The sequence below is a fragment of the Parus major genome, chromosome 4 (assembly GCF_001522545.3).
Source record: "Parus major isolate Abel chromosome 4, Parus_major1.1, whole genome shotgun sequence".
Classification (NCBI taxonomy): Eukaryota; Metazoa; Chordata; class Aves; order Passeriformes; family Paridae; genus Parus; species Parus major.
In genome coordinates, this window is record NC_031771.1 from 57,318,041 (window position 1) to 57,335,060 (window position 17,020).

At 40.2% G+C, this 17,020-nt stretch overlaps 1 protein-coding gene across 1 annotated transcript in view; it reads left to right on the top strand.

The window, feature by feature from the left end:
• The first annotated feature begins 7,104 nt into the window (after window positions 1-7,104).
• MAN2B2 (mannosidase alpha class 2B member 2) overlaps window positions 7,105-17,020 on the top strand; it is a 28,566-nt gene continuing 18,650 nt past the window's right edge. The window contains exons 1-4 of the mRNA XM_015625350.3: window positions 7,105-7,264; window positions 9,545-9,691; window positions 13,842-13,947; window positions 16,681-16,853. Of these exons, the coding sequence (XP_015480836.1) occupies window positions 7,136-7,264; window positions 9,545-9,691; window positions 13,842-13,947; window positions 16,681-16,853 (555 nt within the window). The 5' untranslated portion in view covers window positions 7,105-7,135. The remainder of the gene's footprint in view (window positions 7,265-9,544; window positions 9,692-13,841; window positions 13,948-16,680; window positions 16,854-17,020) is intronic.

Sequence of the window (17,020 nt, forward strand, 5' to 3'; positions counted from 1 at the left end):
TTTGTAAAAGATTAAGGAAAAATCACTAAATTGGTTCTGCCACAAAAGGACTGGGATGTGAAAGCATCTACAGATGAGACTTCCTATTTAATTAGACCTTGCTAATGATCACATGGCTAACAAGAACATTACCTTAGTTGTAAGCCTGTGCAATCACATTGCTTTTTGTGGAATTGGTGAAATAATGGAAAAGACAGTATTGAACCAAATCCAGACTCAATGTCTTGGATTGAAAACTGCAGTAAACAAAAAGCTATTGGAGGCAAACCTGAAAGTGATTAAATTCATATTATTCAGTTCACAAGTCTTCTAGTTCCTTAAAATGGTACATTGTTCAATTGTACTTTCACAACAAAACAGTAGATTACCCATCTTCTCAGTAAATCTCACTTCAAATTACTCATAAATGAAAGAGAATGTTAGAGCAGCATAAGGTAAGTAATAGGAAGGTTCACATTGCAATTCACAAGGCTAACAGATGCTAACAGAGCTTTCAACCACTGAAGAGCATAAAATTACAAAATAGATGAAAAGAAAATTTACACTGTAAACCGATCTCTTTGATAAGGTAACTTGAAGAGTGAAAACTAAAAATACAGTGTTTGACAGAAACTTATCATTAAACATACAATAATTCATATCTAGAATAACATAATGCCAGCTTAGAATTCACAGTCTAAAATATTTCAAACATCTTTTAATTTACACAAGTTTGCAAGAAATTAATGTGATTTGGAACTTAAAGCAAAGGCTTCAGATTAAGCAATCCTATTAAGTCCAGTAGATCATTGGACACAGAGCAGACTATTTGACTTTTCAGAAGTCCCATGTTGCTATCTGCTTAACAGTTGACATTCAGCTTCTAAAAAAATCACATCCTTAACTTCTATATTTCATTCTTGAAGCCTGTAAATGGATACACTAACACTGTTCTTCATACAGCTTTTGTGAGGCTGCACTCACTGTGAGCAAAGTGCTTTGAGATCTTTAGTATGAATAAAATATATTTTGCACTTAGGCGTTAATTATAGAAGTAGCAATATTTGAAACAGGATTTTGTTTCAAGGCAGTAAGACTAAATCAAACATGATTATCTTGGCTTTGATTGTGATATTTCACTTACTATGCTCTATTTTCCTTGCATTTGAAATACGCAATTTTGCTTTTCTGTTATGTAAATGAATGTTTTTCATCTAACACATCTATTTTTGGAAAAAGAATAATTCTTTTTCCTAAGCGAAGACAGAAATGTTGCAGAACACAATTCTGAAGTCTGACAGAGTACCACAAAGTCAATGCAAGCATTGAGTAGTAAAAGCAGCAAGAGATGCCCAGAAGACTAACTGAACTTTTAACATTAATATGCAAATGTTTATATACACAGATATCTATTGAGCTATATAAATCGCACTATAATATTTAATATAGACAAACTAGCCCTTTTTTCCATCAGTTAAGTGATCCTAACCAATGCAGCTGCAATTACTAGTCACGGCCTTTCTGAAAAGTAAAAAGAACTGGCATAAAGAGAGGAAAGAAAGTCAGTGATGGGAGTCATAGGAACAATCCATTTTAAACTAAAGATTCTGTCTATCTCTGTGTAATTTATTTTACAGGCATACTTCAGGAAAGGAAAAGGCTTGGACTTTATCCAAAAACACTGTCAAGCACAAGAGGTCAAGTTACCTGCCACCATGGACTTTTCTTAGAACTATTTTTCACTTCTGCAAAGTGTGCTGATTATATTGCTGTATGTGTTCCTAGATATAAGTGGCATTAACAGCCAGCATGTACTCTGTAAAATACGTGTCATATTTATAGAAAATACTATTAACATAAACAGGGTTTACTACCTGCAGATGACTTTGATTCTACAGTTTGTGTGATCAAATTACATTGCTTCAGCTTGTTTCCTGGTCTCTGAATTTCACACATTTCCATGCTGAGTAAAGAGAAAACATGTAAGATTCCTATTTAAGTTGTGGAATAAAATTGGGAATCCAAAGATTGGCAGCATTAAAGAGAACTGAAGTCAGGGTTAGCGAAGTAATTTAAAAAAACATACCCTGTGAAAATAGATGACCCAATAAATCAAAGGAATAAAAAACCTGTTGAGAAAAAAACATTATCATCTCAAAGCAGTGCTGAAACACTGGTATTTACCAAGACAAATGAGGTTAAGAAGCATATTCTACTCATTCAAGTCCTTAAATGAAAGTAAATGCCAACCTAAAGCTCATTTTCAGCATTCTGTGATGCCTAAGAAATGCTGTCACTCACTCATTACACTCCCTCACACGGATATAATTTCCACCCCCATCTATCGTCATCACATCTGGTTTGGTAAGCAGTTTCACAAAAAAAAAAATCACGTAGGCAAAAAAATCACATCTTTTGATAAATGCTTTAATATGCAATTGTGTGTAATTACACACACTATTAAGTACACCTTGAAATATAAACCACCATGGAATAATTGGAAAGAAAAACTTAGTCCAAAGCCTTGATCAAGCTATAGCTTATTATTAGTACACAGGGATTTAAATCATTTCTCCAAACAGCAAAAAACAAGACACAACACAAAACTTTGAATCCCAAAGGATCACGGATAACAGCTGACAAAACACCAAGCAGGTAATCTTTCTGCCTGGTCCAAGGCAAGATCTGTAGCTTTATCTCTTCAATGAAATGTTTGTGAAACAAATCTTAAGTATCTCAAATGAGTGGGATTTCATTATCTACCTATATAATTCCTATATTCCAGTGCTCCCCTGTTGAAAAGCTGTCCTTAATGTTGAATATGAACGCATTCTATTATAGTATGCCACCTTCCTCAGTACTGAAAAGTTTTTCAGTCTAACTCAACTTCTGATGCATTTTAAACCTTTACAATGAGTAAATACACTCTTCTTTGAAATAGATAACCCCAGCAGACCAAAACCACTGAAATAAGGTCTTAGTTCAAATTAACTCATTGTCAAGAGATACCAGAATATGCTCATGGGCACTGCCCACTACACATCTGGCATCCTGGAAAACACAAGCTCACACCTAAGTTTAAACATCCTGCATGTTCAAACCATACACAGTTTGAATACAGTGTAGAGACTTTCCTGCCCTGACAGCCAAAGATTGCTCTTCTTCTGATCACAGAACATAAATAAATAAAACTTTTCAGGTGACTTCTTCCTTCAAAGTTAAGGAATGAAAAAAGGCCAGGAAACTTTCCAGACCACCTTGCACCAGCACCCACTGATGCCAAGGCCAAAAGGACTCGTGCCACCTAAGCTGCTACATGCAAAACAAACTTTTCCCCCCAGAAAAGGCCAAAAGGCCAAAACAAAACCAGACAAGCCACTTGCACAAGTGGCTGGAACATACATCCACCAGCACATATCCCTTTGCCAGCCCACCTTCACAGCTGCCTTGGGCACACGCTGGGGCGGCTGCCACGGCCTCTCTCCCACCAGCGAGCGCCGTTCCTCCACACGCTCCCGGCCGGGACAGCGGGAGAGGGGCCGCGCCCCTCAGCATCCCTGCACTCACCTTCAGACACCTCGAACTCGGCTGCTCCATTCAGCTGGTAGAGGCACCAGTCAGCCGCGCTCTCGCCTGGGGGGCCGCCGGCTGGGCAGGAGGAAAGGCACAGTCAGTCGGGCACGGGGCCAGGGGCACAGGGAAGGGACAAGGCAAGTGGCGGCGGAGGGGAGAAGCAGAGAAGGGGGAGGAGAGATGGAGGGGACTGAGAAAGGAACGGAAGGATGAGAGGGGACAGCGAGTGCCGGGGGAAGGAGCGCGTTTCCAGATACCCTGTTTGTGGGACATGGGTGTTGCCCTCCGGAACGCGCCCACAGCTCTGAACTGTTCTTTGCTTTGCTTCCAGCGCCCGTGGCTCGGGGCGCCTCCTCCTTCTCCCAGCGGAGCGAGTGCAGGCAGCCGCCGCTGCCTCGGGGTGCTCGGGGAGTCGGGGGAGGGAGGACGGGAAGGAGGGAAGGCTCCGCCCGGAGCTCCCGGCGGAGGCGGCGCAGCCTCGCCAGGACCCGCCGCGCCCGGCAGCGCCGGCCCCGCCAGGTGCGAGGGAGCCCCGGCTCCTCACAGTCCCCGGTGAGCCCGGCCACGGCGGCTTTGGCGAGATCCATTGCCCCAGCCTGGCCGGCTTTTCCCCGGCCCGGAGAGCCTTCCCTGCTGCCCGTCCCATTTCCCTGTGAGCCCCCCGTCAGGTGCCGCCCGTGCTTGCGGTGCGGGCAGTCTGGCGAGCATGGGCGCGCATCCCGGCTGCCCCTGGAGCCTGGACCCTTCCTTGGGGGGACACCGCACACCAGGCACCCATGCCAGTGGCACCCGTGCCAGTGGCCCTAGTGCTGCTCCTGCCTCACTCACCATGGCTGCGTTCACCCCATAACATTCACCTCTTTCCCCTTACCGTCCCTTAGCCACTTGGGCTATCTTACTGATTAAGGGTACAAAAAGTGGCACGTAAATTGTCGGGGTGTATATGCACTACAAGGCTGGAGAGTTGCTTTCATCTGATCCACGAGCCCCTGTGGATGCACAAACTGTCTTTACAGCATCCCTGAGAGGTCAGTAAGAAAGCAAACCTGTTACCAAGTAAGCCTGAAGGGCTCTATGCAGTGACCTTTGCCTTCAGTGGAAAATGGTTAGGGAAATGGCAAATTATAAAACACTGAAACAGTCAGCTAGAGTAAATATATGTTAATAAATGCCTTTATTCTTAGAGACTTTCCTGAAAACAGGAGGGAAATATAAAGGTACATTAATTGTTCTGTTCACCAGGTGACTTTCTTGATACCTAATTTAAGACAATTGTGACTGCTTAGCTTGTAGTTGGAAGCATCCTGCCCACGTCTTCTGTCTTGTCAAGGTAACAGTGTCAGAGGCCCACGTATGGCACAGTTTGTGTCAAAAAGAGCAGCCACACTTTGTATAGGCAAATGAGAAAGCTTAAGAAAGAACAGAGGAAGACTATAATCAAGTCATACTATGAGATTAGGAGCCAACAAGAGGATAAAGTATCGACGTAGGCAGCTGTCATGGCACAATTACACTGGCTCCTCCATCTATCTTTTTGCTATTTGTGAAACAGTATGTAAATGGCAGGGAGGAATTGCTTTCAGCATAAATTCCACCTGACATACCAACATTCATCCCTTCTTGCAGCAAATAGAGACCCTCCTGATAGGATAGGGATAGGTCGTTTTAGGTGTGTAAAGTGCGGGCAGCTTGATTCACTTTTTCCTAATAAAAGTATTCTGTTTGGATATTTACATTCTTCTCCACTGCATCCAAGACAGCGTGGCCTTCATAAAAGAATAAAGAAAACAAGTTTCTGAAGGAAATAGGTTTAACATGGGAGTAACATTCAGCAAATGTTCCCAGTTACTTTTAGAAACAAAGCAAAACACCAGTACTTAAGCTTTCCTGAGAACTCCACCTAAATTACAAATAATGTCTGCTGAGGTAAAAACACCAGTTTGTTTAGACAGTGTGTGTATATATATCCTCAAGCCATATGTTTGCTGGATGTGCACTAGCATTCTTGGAACTGAAAAGGTTTATGCTGATGATTTGGGGGGGGGGGGGGGGGGGGAAATATCACAGAGCTGTACTAAAGTAAAGCTTCATCCAGCTACTTATAGTGGTACTAACTTCCCCTAAAAGTTACCTATAGACCTTGATTGCTCTTCATGTCAAGGTATTATCAAAAATAAAACTTATCTTAGCATTCCAGTGTTAGCCTCTTCTTTTTGCAGAAAACTCTAAACCACATGAATCAGCAAACAAAGGCCCTGTTCTGGGAGAACCTATTCATATGAGATTTCAGCTTTATGGAAAGTGACCATTTTATTGTGTTCAGCTCATTATTATTGATTTACATTCAGTATTTTTCATTCTGGACTTCAATCATTTACAAACTTTCTATATTAAAAAAATCACCGAGTTTGGTATGTAAAGCAGCCCATTTTTTTTCTTTCTAAAATGAGGAGATCAATTCAAATTGTGTTTATGTTGTGTGATCCTTTTTTACAGGTCTTGAATATTGAGATGGGTTAATCTGCACTCAAGAGCCAGCTAGTACAAGATGAATTATTATTTTACTTTTATGAAAATCTGCAGATAGACACTACTAAGCTATTTATGATTGTTTCCTTCAATCACAGAGGGATGACTGGCTTAACTAGGTTTGGGATCTAGTGATGCTAAATCTGCACTAAAATTGAAGGTGAGAGCAGTTACCTTCCTTTATGTGATGTGATGTTCTTCACTTTTGCATTGCTGGAAATGAGCAAAAACTTTGATATGGTATCTTGTGTCATTTCAGAATTGTAATGTTGTTAAAAGCATGTGATTTAGTCAAACTAAGATTAAGGAAGGCAATTAATTTGTACTACAGTGTATGTATTTTAAAGAATCAAAGCTTAAAAAATAGTTTAATCTGTTTTGGCTTTGAATATCACAATGTTTTAATAGGCAGAAACTGGTGCAACTGCTTACAAAAACTTCTGAGGAGACTGGACTACATTATATGATAATATTTTTCAGTTTGGGGTTGATTTTTTTCCTTTTTCACTAGGACTTTATGCAGACAGAAGTGTTTACCTTTTCAGTTCTCAGCACAGAGTCCACCTGCTCCTAGCAGCGATAAAACAAGTGACAAAACCAGTTTAAATGGGATCAGAAGGTCAACCACATAAAATTTCATCCCTCTTCAATTTCACAACTTCAGAGATGAAGACAATAATCCGTAATGAACTAGTATACCATGAAATAAAGTACTCGCGCTCAATTCAAAGAAATTTCCTAAAAATAAAAAAATATTTATAGGTGTCCAAGACGCAGAACTCAGCCTCTCCCTGGCCAGCCCAGCGTTATCAAAATCCAGCTCCGGAATTCCAGCGAGAGCCACTCCGGGCCGGCGCTCTCCGTCCCTCAGCCCCGCTGTGGCGATCTCCCGCACCCTCAGCGCCGCTCGGGGCTAAGGCGGAGTCACCCCCGGGGCCTCAGAGCCCTCCCGTTCGAGAGGAGCCTGCTGCCGCTCATTGTATTTATTTATTTCGTTCCGTCGGGGAGGCGGTGCCGCGGGACGCGGAAGTGCGGCGGGATCGCCTCAGCCGCCATGGCTCCCCCGCGCTCCCTGCTCCTGCTCCTGCCACTGCTCGCCCTCCTCCCGCGGGCCGGCGGCGACCTGCGGGCCTTCGTGGTCGCCCACAGCCACATGGACGTCGGCTGGGTGTACACGGTGCAGGTCGGCGGGGGCTGCACGGGTGGGGTGGGCTCACTGCGGCAGGGGCTGAGCCGCAGGCAGGGCAGCCCGGAGCCGCAGGCAGGGCAGCCCGGAGCCGCGTAACGGGGCCGGGGCGCTGCCGGCTCCCGGGGCGCTGCCGGCTCCCGGGCGAACATCCTGCAGAGAAACGCGCAAATCCTTGGCCTGTGCAGCTCCTGGTGTGCCCTCCATCTCCTGTGTTTGGGGATCCTCCTTTGGAGGAGGCATGGTTAGCCTGGGAGCCGTGCCCTTGAACTGTGGGTTTCTGTGTGCTTGTGTTCAGCAGGATGCTCCTAATGAATTTAATTATTTATTTTATTATTTATTTATTTGCTTGCTTATTTATTTATTTATTTATTTTTATGGAAAGTCTTGATTCTGTTTGATGGGGCTTTGATTATGTGGCAGATTTTCATGGTCTTTACTCTTGTTACAAAGCCAAGACTCCAGGAGAACCTTCTGACATTTCTTAGGAGAGCAGGATCCCAGGTCCTTAGTAGCTATGGTGAGGCTGGAGCCTAGTGCCTCTGAAGTACATTAGCAAAGTAATTTTTGCTAAATACATAAGTTGCAGAGCAAAATAAGTCAGGTGGGGCCTGATACCTTTTACATTTATTAGTCAAAATCCTAAATCCTGAATTCTTCTTCATTAGCATGAATTATTTTCATTTATGTGCGGAAAATGCTGTGGATACTTCACGCACTGGAGTGAAATGGCATTAGGCCTAACTAATAAAAAAGAGCTAGTGGTTCACCCACTATCTCTGCTGTGCATGTATTTTGTCTTCCCTTTTTCAGAAATATTAATTTCTGCTTCAATACTTCAAACTCAGAAATTGCATAAGGAACACAAAACTTAAACTTCAAACCTCAATTAAAATTTCACATTGTTTTAAGTATCTAATAATCTTGATTACAAAAAACCCGTATGAACCAATGGGAAAATAAATGAGGAAGAAATTATTTAGATAAACCCAACAGTATTTTAAGCCATACCGCCTACACTCAAATGTTTTCCTTTTTCTGGTGGCATGAGCATTTTTACAAAGATGGCTCAATTTCTGATGTGGAGTTAAGAAAAGTTAATTTCTGATTTGGATTACCTCATCTCCTTATTTCAAATGGTAGTTTTCATGCAGGAAACTTATCTAAATTGAAACTGCATTCATGTTTTACATATCATGTCCATTAGTTTTTCAGTGGGGAGAGATCTAGACGTCAACCACTTTAAGATGTACATTTTGTGGTGTGTGTTCTTAAGTACCAGTAGTTTAAGTAGGTAAGTGTTATGGTTAGTGTAAAATAACTGTCCAATAACATGCAGATAACTTTGTTACATGGAAAGACAGACATCTCAGGAAATCCTAGGATGTTGGCTGTTGTCTTTAGACATTCTCTATCACTTTTAAATTAAGTAAAAGTTGGAAGACTGGATCTGGTCAACAAAAGTTGTTCTGGTCAAGGGAAGTGTACAAAAAGTATCTCTCTGTGTGCACAACTTCAAAATTAACACAGTATTGTTAATTTGATACTGTATCATAGGATATAACACTGTGATAGATTATTTGATGGGTACAGCCATCAAATTTGCATTGCAATAAAAGTCCGTAGGGCTCATTCTGGAATAGAGGTGTTTTTAGGAGCAAGATAGGGCAGATGCACAAAATCTCACACTTCCACTGATGTTTCTGTGACAGCAGTTGAACTCATTCTAAGGTTCCTTTACCAGCTTGGTTTTACTCTATCCTACAACATCAAACAAAATAGAGGGGTTTTTTTCATAATAGTATAATTTACAGTATATACATCACTGCATTGTACTGGTAATGAACAGCACAGTCATACTCGCTCTGAAGAAGCAATTCTGAGAATTCAGGCCATCAAAAGAAGAGCTGGAATGGGAGAATGAAGTGTGCATGCGGGGTCTTTAACTATGTTGGTGCAAAATGTTGTAATTCATGGTGTCAGTGATTTAAGGTGAGCAATGAGGAACCAGACAAGCTGTTCCCAGTGTGTCCAAAAGCAAGCCTGTATTGGTGCTGGTCTTGGGAGAAGCTGCACCTTGATCTAGTCAGATCCCCAGTCAGGAGGATGTTTTCTGAAGCAGAAGGGCCAAAGGCTGTATGTAGTCAGAACTTGATCTTTCTGAGGGCAACAAATATGAGTTTTTTCATCTCTCTCTTTTCAAACCCAGTGAATGTTTAAATCAGCCCTTTTAATTTAGTTAAAACAGAGCTTATTTCCTTTTTTTTTTTCTTTCAGGAAAGTATGCATGCTTACGCAGCAAATGTCTACACTACTGTTATAGAAGAGTTAATGAAAGGAAAACAGCGCAAATTTATTGCAGTGGAGCAGGAATTCTTTCGACTCTGGTGGGATATGGTAGCCACAGATACACAGAAGCAGCAGGTAAATTGCACTAGAGCCATGCCTCCTACTAACAAAGAATTCATGCTCTTTTCGGGAGACAAATAGGTGCAAAGTACTTCACCATTTGCTTTTTACCCAAGTCTAGTGTAAGCTGCCTCTGAACCTAGTACTTAAAGGACCTTAACTCTAAAGGCAGTTGCAAGAGGTTAAGCCCCAGCTATAGATTAGAGCAGTAGGAGGTAGCAACCTTTGCACTGAAGATTTTTTACACTTTACAGTTCTTGTTTCATTGGCAGCTTACTTATCTGGGGCCATGCTACTTTAGGATGTGGGTGAACCTGAAACGGGCCACACCAGTATCTGTTAAAACATCTGACACCTAACACTGCTCACAAGAAGGAGCTTTTTGTTCTTTCCAGTTAAGTACTGCTCAAAAACCTGCCATTTATTTGTAAACAAAGATAGCACAGCAAAGCAGTGACTGTACATTCAATGGCAGTGCTTTTTTTTTTTTAGTAACGTCATTGTGAAGTTTTATTTGTCACTTCTTCTTTCCTCTGACACGAAACAAACATGCTGAATCAAAGACTGGTCTGATAGGCTAGCAGCTGGTTGTTTATTTTGGATCCTAAAACCAAAGGGTGTAGCTTCCCATGGGTACTTACTCAGAACTCCATAGTCTGTTTTGTTACCAGGGTCAGAACAACAGTTCTTTACATTTTAGTTTAAAATCCAGATGTGCGAAGCATCCTTTTGTCTGTTTTTTGGGTTTTTTAACATAGTCCTTCACTGAATTCTGACTCTTCTGTTACGTTCCATATTCAAATAACAGCCTGTGCAAGGCTGACCTTTGCATGAGGGATTTTGCTGGGTTTAGGCAGTTTGCAGTTTTTGTGGGGACTCTGCCTGTACTCACCTGTTGTAGGACAGTTTTCTTGTAGATTTGTTAAATTAGAAAACTGTACTGGAGGTGGGGAAGAAAATAGCATAGGAACTGCTTTGTAGAGAGACAGGAACGTCCTCCAACTTTCAAAGATCAGTTGATCTTATTTCAGGAATGTTCTGCTGCTATAACCCAAAGGTAAAGTCAAGGCAGGTGTTTCTAATATCTATTCCTGCTATTATGTGAAATCCAGAGGAAGAATGTGTATCACATTTGACCTTGGTAGTGCAAAATTTAATACCTATGATTCAGGCTTTAGTTTCCTAGCCTAATTATTTATAATTGTTGCTTTTACACATTGTATAGTCAGTTCTCTGGTTACTTTATAATTTCTTCTCTTAAAATTAAAATGGTTAAAACTAAATTCCTCTTAAACCTGCATGTCTAACTTTGGAACTCTAACTTGCAGATAAATTATATGTTTTTAACATCAGCAAGTTGCAAATACTGGTCCCTGAAATTAGGTCACTCTGGTTACTGCCCTGCTTTTTCCACTTGAACTCTAGCATTAATGATTTTCTGTGGTATAGGCATTCTGGTTTTAATTTTCCCTTTATTTTTTTTTCATTTAGTGGTTTACTTGGAATACAGGATTTAATTCTAATTTGTTTTGGAGTGTCTGCTTTGTGTTGAAACTATAGCATTAAAAACTACTAAAAGGTACAACCTGGGTACAGAAGCTGGTTTTACAATTCAGACAAGAGAGTATGTGAGAGTGAAGTGTACTGCTGCAGTATTCAGCCAGATGGGAACCTTGTAGTACATTTTATTAACACAAAATTTTCTTGTGTGAACCATTCCTACCTCCTTACCGTGGGTTGATGTCTGGATGCTTTAACTAAGGGAAAAAAACCCATTTCTGTGTGGTTTGTAGGTGTGAGTTTATGGTGGTATGGTCCAAGGATTACAGATATGTTCTAACACCATAGCATCCTGCTGCTTGTAGTACTACTGCATCTGTCTCCTCCGTTCCTCCTTCTTTTTGCCCCCTTCTGATCAGAAAAAGTACTTGTCTTTACAGATACTGTTTTCTTTTTTGGGAGGAGAAAGATTTGATATTATTTTAATTAATTGAATTATTTTTCTTGTGTTTCCAGCCTCTCAGTGGTACCACAAAACTTACATTAAAAAAACATTTCTGTGGCCCCAAGTTTGGATCAGACATATATTTTGGATATCCATCCAAATGGGGAATAATAATCACAGAATCTTTTCATGTAGGTCAGGGCCAGTTCTGTGCTGACACCAGATATCAGTTATCTGGTCTCCCAGCATGCTAATCAGTCACCACAGTCAGCTGGAACTAATTTAGGAATGCTGAGCCCTGAAGCATTTTCACAACATTGTGGAGGAGAGAAATGATTATAATCAAAATTGACAATCTGGCATCGTATCTGAGTAGACACTGAAGGTTCCTGGGAAAATAAACATAATAGCTCTAAAAATGGCATCCTACATGACAGATTAAAAAAAGGAAAAAAAAGTTGAGGATTAAAATACATATTTGCATAAACTTTACTTATTGGAAGTTTGAGATATCTCTGAATTTCTAAAGTAACTAAAATAAAACCAGAAGACTCCTAACACTTTTAGAAAGAGACATAGACTATTCTTTCCTCCCTCCAAACACCACCCCCCACTACATCCAGCATTTGCTGCAGGCTGTACTTGTCAGCATACCTGTTGTTTCTAGGAGCTGAAACTAAACTCCACCCCACCAAGAAAGAAAAAAAGAAACACTTCCCCTCAAAAAAAAGCTATCATCCAAAAGTTGAGCAGATTGTAATACACTGACATTTTTTAAACTAAGAAAAAGACCAGAAATTAAGGTTAGCAGTGGGTTATTCAGGCAGGCAAACCTGTGGAATAACTATTACTTAATAAAGGGTTCTGTCAGTCACAAGTTGAGCAACTTGTCTGTGCCCCAAAGGCAAGACAGATGCGTATGGAGTAGAGGAGAGATGTTTGTGGCCACAGTGTGATGGTACAGTCTCTCTCTCTCCTGGGTCTCAGAGATCTAGTTTCCAGTAAAACCCTGGGAGCCTGAATATTAGTGCTTGCCTAGGGCTCCACTCATACTTGCAAGGCATTGCATATTGCTCCCTCATCCAGACACCAAGTGCCTTCCCTAAGCCAAGCTGGATGCAGCAGCAGGAAGATTTTGGGAGAAGCATCAGTATCTTCTGTTTTAATCCTCCATCTCTAGCTGCCTTGAGGCAGGATTACAGGCTCCTGCCAGTGCAGTGCCTGGTGTTCAGGCAGTATAAAGAGGCACAGTAGCAGCACTACTGAGAAACACCAAAAGGTCAATGTCTACCTCGCAGTGCATCCTTTGTTCCTGTTTGTAAGAGATGCTTCGGGGTGTGGACAGTCCGGGACACGGCAGAGACCTCTATAATCGAGTTAGATGTTAGTAGTTTATTTCAGGGCATGGGAGAGAGAGCCCTGCTAGGAGTCAGCAGATGAAGCTCAAAGCAGGCTCAGAGGGAACAATACATAAGGGGGTAAAATATGAATTCATGAGTTTAAGACTTAAGATGGCTAAGAAAGAGTAACAGAACAGAAGTGAGAGAGCCGGAAAAGGAGGATAAAGAAGAGCAGAAAGAGCAGCAAGAGAAACAAGAGCGTAGTAAGAGAAACAAGAGAGCGAGCTCTCTTTTACAATTACTTATATAATCTATACATTTGAATATTCTATTCTTTCACTAACCAATCTTTCTAAGTATACTAATACAGTAACATTTGTGTGCGACCTATAGAAATCACTGCTTTTGCATATTTTTAGTTATCTCAGGTACTTTGGACTTTCCCTTATAAGGCTGGGGAGAGGGGTCTCAGCTAAGTTTTATTGGGGGAAAGAATGTGTTCTGGCATACCAGACCAGTTTCTTTGAATTATTCAAACCATGTTTTCATTTTTATTTCTTCCTTAGACTTTCTGGCTAAAGAGTCATATTTATAATTCCTTTCTAATTCTACCTTCCCAACACCTGTTACCTGGTTTCAGTGTAAGCTGGATATATCAATGCACTGTGCAGCACACTGAAATACTTTTCCCCCTGTTATTCTTTAGATAGCCTCAGTTTAGACAGCCTAGTATCTCATTTTTATCTCACTTTTTGTCCTAGATGCCTTCTTGACGAATGTTGTGGCTGGGTAATGTGCTGCAGTATCAAATGAATTTGCAGCCTTTTTGAATAAGACTGAAATGATGCTTATGTTCTGTGTCTTAATTTCAATATCATAGGTCCATCAGTTGCTTCAGGAGGGACGACTGGAATTTGTCATTGGAGGGCAAGTGATGCATGATGAAGCTGTGACACTAATTGATGATCAAATTTTACAGTTGACGGGTATGCATATTGGCATTTAACTTTTATTTTTCATTGTTATGACCTTGGAGGTTTTATTTGGTTTTCATTTTTCCACTCCAAAATTGCTATTATTTTCTGACTTCTTAAGAACTAATTAAAGCATTTCTTATTTTTCACTGCTGGTGTGTTATTCGTATAAAAATCATTTCTTAAAAAAAACACATTTGTTTTGACATGACAGTTCTGCAGCAGGCACAAAGGTTACCAAAAGCTGGTTTGTCAGGTATAAACTTGTTTGGAGCAGAGGCATTTTGTGTGTGCGTGTCTGAGAGCTTAAGTTCCTGGGAAGACAGTTATGGTGCAATTGAGGATATGAAACACTCTTCAAGAAAACACCTGGTTGTCGCCCTGAAAGCTCAGCTTCTGAGCTTGCTGACATAGTTTTCTAAGACTTTCCCAGGACAGTAACTGTAAACATAGATATGTGTACATTCTTTCTGTTACATGTCTTGTGATGGACATCTCTCATGGCCAGTGCAGTGACAAAGTGTTATCCTGACCATTCAATTCCTGGCCGTGGTCAGAAACCTAAAAATCCTGGGAGGAAAAATAAACTCTCTTTTCCTTTCACCACACCTTGACCTGTGTCCATGTGATCTATTCATCTTCAGTGGCAGCACATGGTAGCAATTCAGAGTGTGGGGAAGTTGTATTGTTTAGGTAAGGTCTTCTGCAGACTGGGGGCAAGGGAATGTCACTGAGGTCAACTAAAATTAGTTGAAAGACTTCCTTGATGAAGAAACTCCCATTTGTTATCATTATCATCTTCTGTTGGAAAGAGGTGCATATTTCCAAGAGATGTGCTATTCAGCATTTTAATCTTCTAACTTCTGCATCTAACATTTGCATGTTACACCTGTCCATCTGATGTTTTTTTTAAAGAGTCTTTTGGTACATAGGTTTGTTTGCATTGGTTAGAGCAAGCAGAAACAGGATAACTGATGGCACCACTGTGCTGGAGATGTCTGTTTAATGCCAGGAGGGTGCTGCAGGGAGGGGATGTGTTAGCACCAGCTGCCATGGCTGATGGAAACTCTGCCTGTTCCAGGGCTACGCTCTGGGCAGCTTCCTACATGGGACAGTTAAGAGACAGAAAACACTTCTATTATTTTCTGCATCTGACTGCACAGCACCACTGGCTTTGTTCTGTGCTTGTCAGTGTTTATCAGGAGCACAGGATTAGCAGCTGCTTCTGTACCTCACTACAATCCAGCCAAGAGGAGGAGAGGACCTGAACTTTATTTTCCTCTCATCCAACTCCTGTGTTTCAAGGTTGCTTTATGGGCTTAGAACATTGAACCTAGGACTTCTCCAAATAGAAACTAAAATGATTGAAGGGTCCTTTTGTTAAACACAAACCCAGCTTTTCTATTCATTGGAGTTAGCTGAAAAAAACATTATTTCTAATTTAACATTTCATTCTGTGTAAACATAATCTTTATTCAAAAAAAAGAAAATTCAAGTTTGATAGTTTATTCATCAGGAACAAAAACATTAATGTATTTTAAAATTCTCATTTGTTTTTCCTGAAAGCATTCTGCTCAGTTTGAGAATATACAAAGAAAATGGATTATGTGGAGTTCAAGTTGAGAAGAGAAAGCCAGTGCAGATATTTGGGGTAGAGATTTCATGTATTCTCTTGTCTGTCCAGAATTCCAGTGTTTTGGAGAAGTTTAGAAAACTCTGCTTCAAATATGCCTCCATCAGAATACTTAAACACATTGTGAATATTCTAGCTAGGGAAGACATTAACATGGGAAAGACAAGTGAAAAGAGCCCTTGCAGCCTCACTTACTCAAATATATGATATTAAAATTGATATGATTGATATTGATGATTATTATTGTTGTTATTATTGATTATGAGCAATATTATTAGAATTGAATATGTTATGATATTATATTAAAATTTGAAATTAAGTTATTCCAAGCCAGGGAGTGTATTTTCAAATAGTTCTGAGCATAATTCTGTAACTATGGCTTAATGATTTGCAATTTTCTTTTTCTGTCTTTTTTTTATTATTATTATGTGTATCCAAGTGCAATATACCTAAGTTCCAAATAAAATCTACTACTTTCCTGGTTGTTTTACTTTGATTCAAATGATTTTTCTGTGTTCATGCTGTTGTCTGGGCTTTCCTAGTTTAGGGGTTTCTTTTTTCAAAACATATTTTTATATTAGTAGCATTAGTAAATACATTAGTAACATTAGTTGTAAATAACATCCTGTATCAAGTTCACTATTAACCTTTGGCTTTTTTCTTTTCAGATGACTGATAATCATATTCATGCTAGTTTTGTTTAGAGGATGGCTTGCTTCCCCTGTCCCTTTGTCATTAAAATTAGACTGAAATTTTCTGAGAATGGGGTTTATGATTTGATCAAACTTAAACTAAACCCCAGGTTGTTGTTTTACAACAGCCTTAATCTGATCTGTATCTATGTACCTTTCCCAAGACCTGTCTCTAATCATAATTCCTTTTTGTTATTAGTATTTTATAATGTTAATAAGTTATACTTGGCATAACAATATAAACATTGTCAGTATTAAGCTTTTTGCTGTGAATGATTGATTTCCCAAAACTTTAAATGCTTTGGGAAACAGCAACAAGAAGCTATCCTTCAAGTGCATACCTATAACACAATATGCCTATTAAACTTATAAAATTAACTTTTAGAAATGTTGCTCACCTAAACAAATTTTGCTTTGCAGAAGGTCATGGATTTTTGTATGAAACTTTTGGCTTCAGGCCTCAGTTTTCTTGGCATGTTGATCCTTTTGGAGCTTCAGCTACAACACCAACTCTTTTTGCTCTGGCTGGTTTCAATGCTCATCTTATTTCTCGTATTGACTATGATCTGAAGGCTGACATGCAGAAAAACAAGGTAAAAATACCCTTAGGTATGAAACCATTGCTGGCATCTACCTACAGTAATCTAAACCTTGACATTAAGATACAAATCTCTGTCATCTGTGCAAGAAAATGTAGGTAGTTTTTGTTTAAATAGGATACGTTGATTGCATGTGGTAATGGTGAAACATATTAAATCTG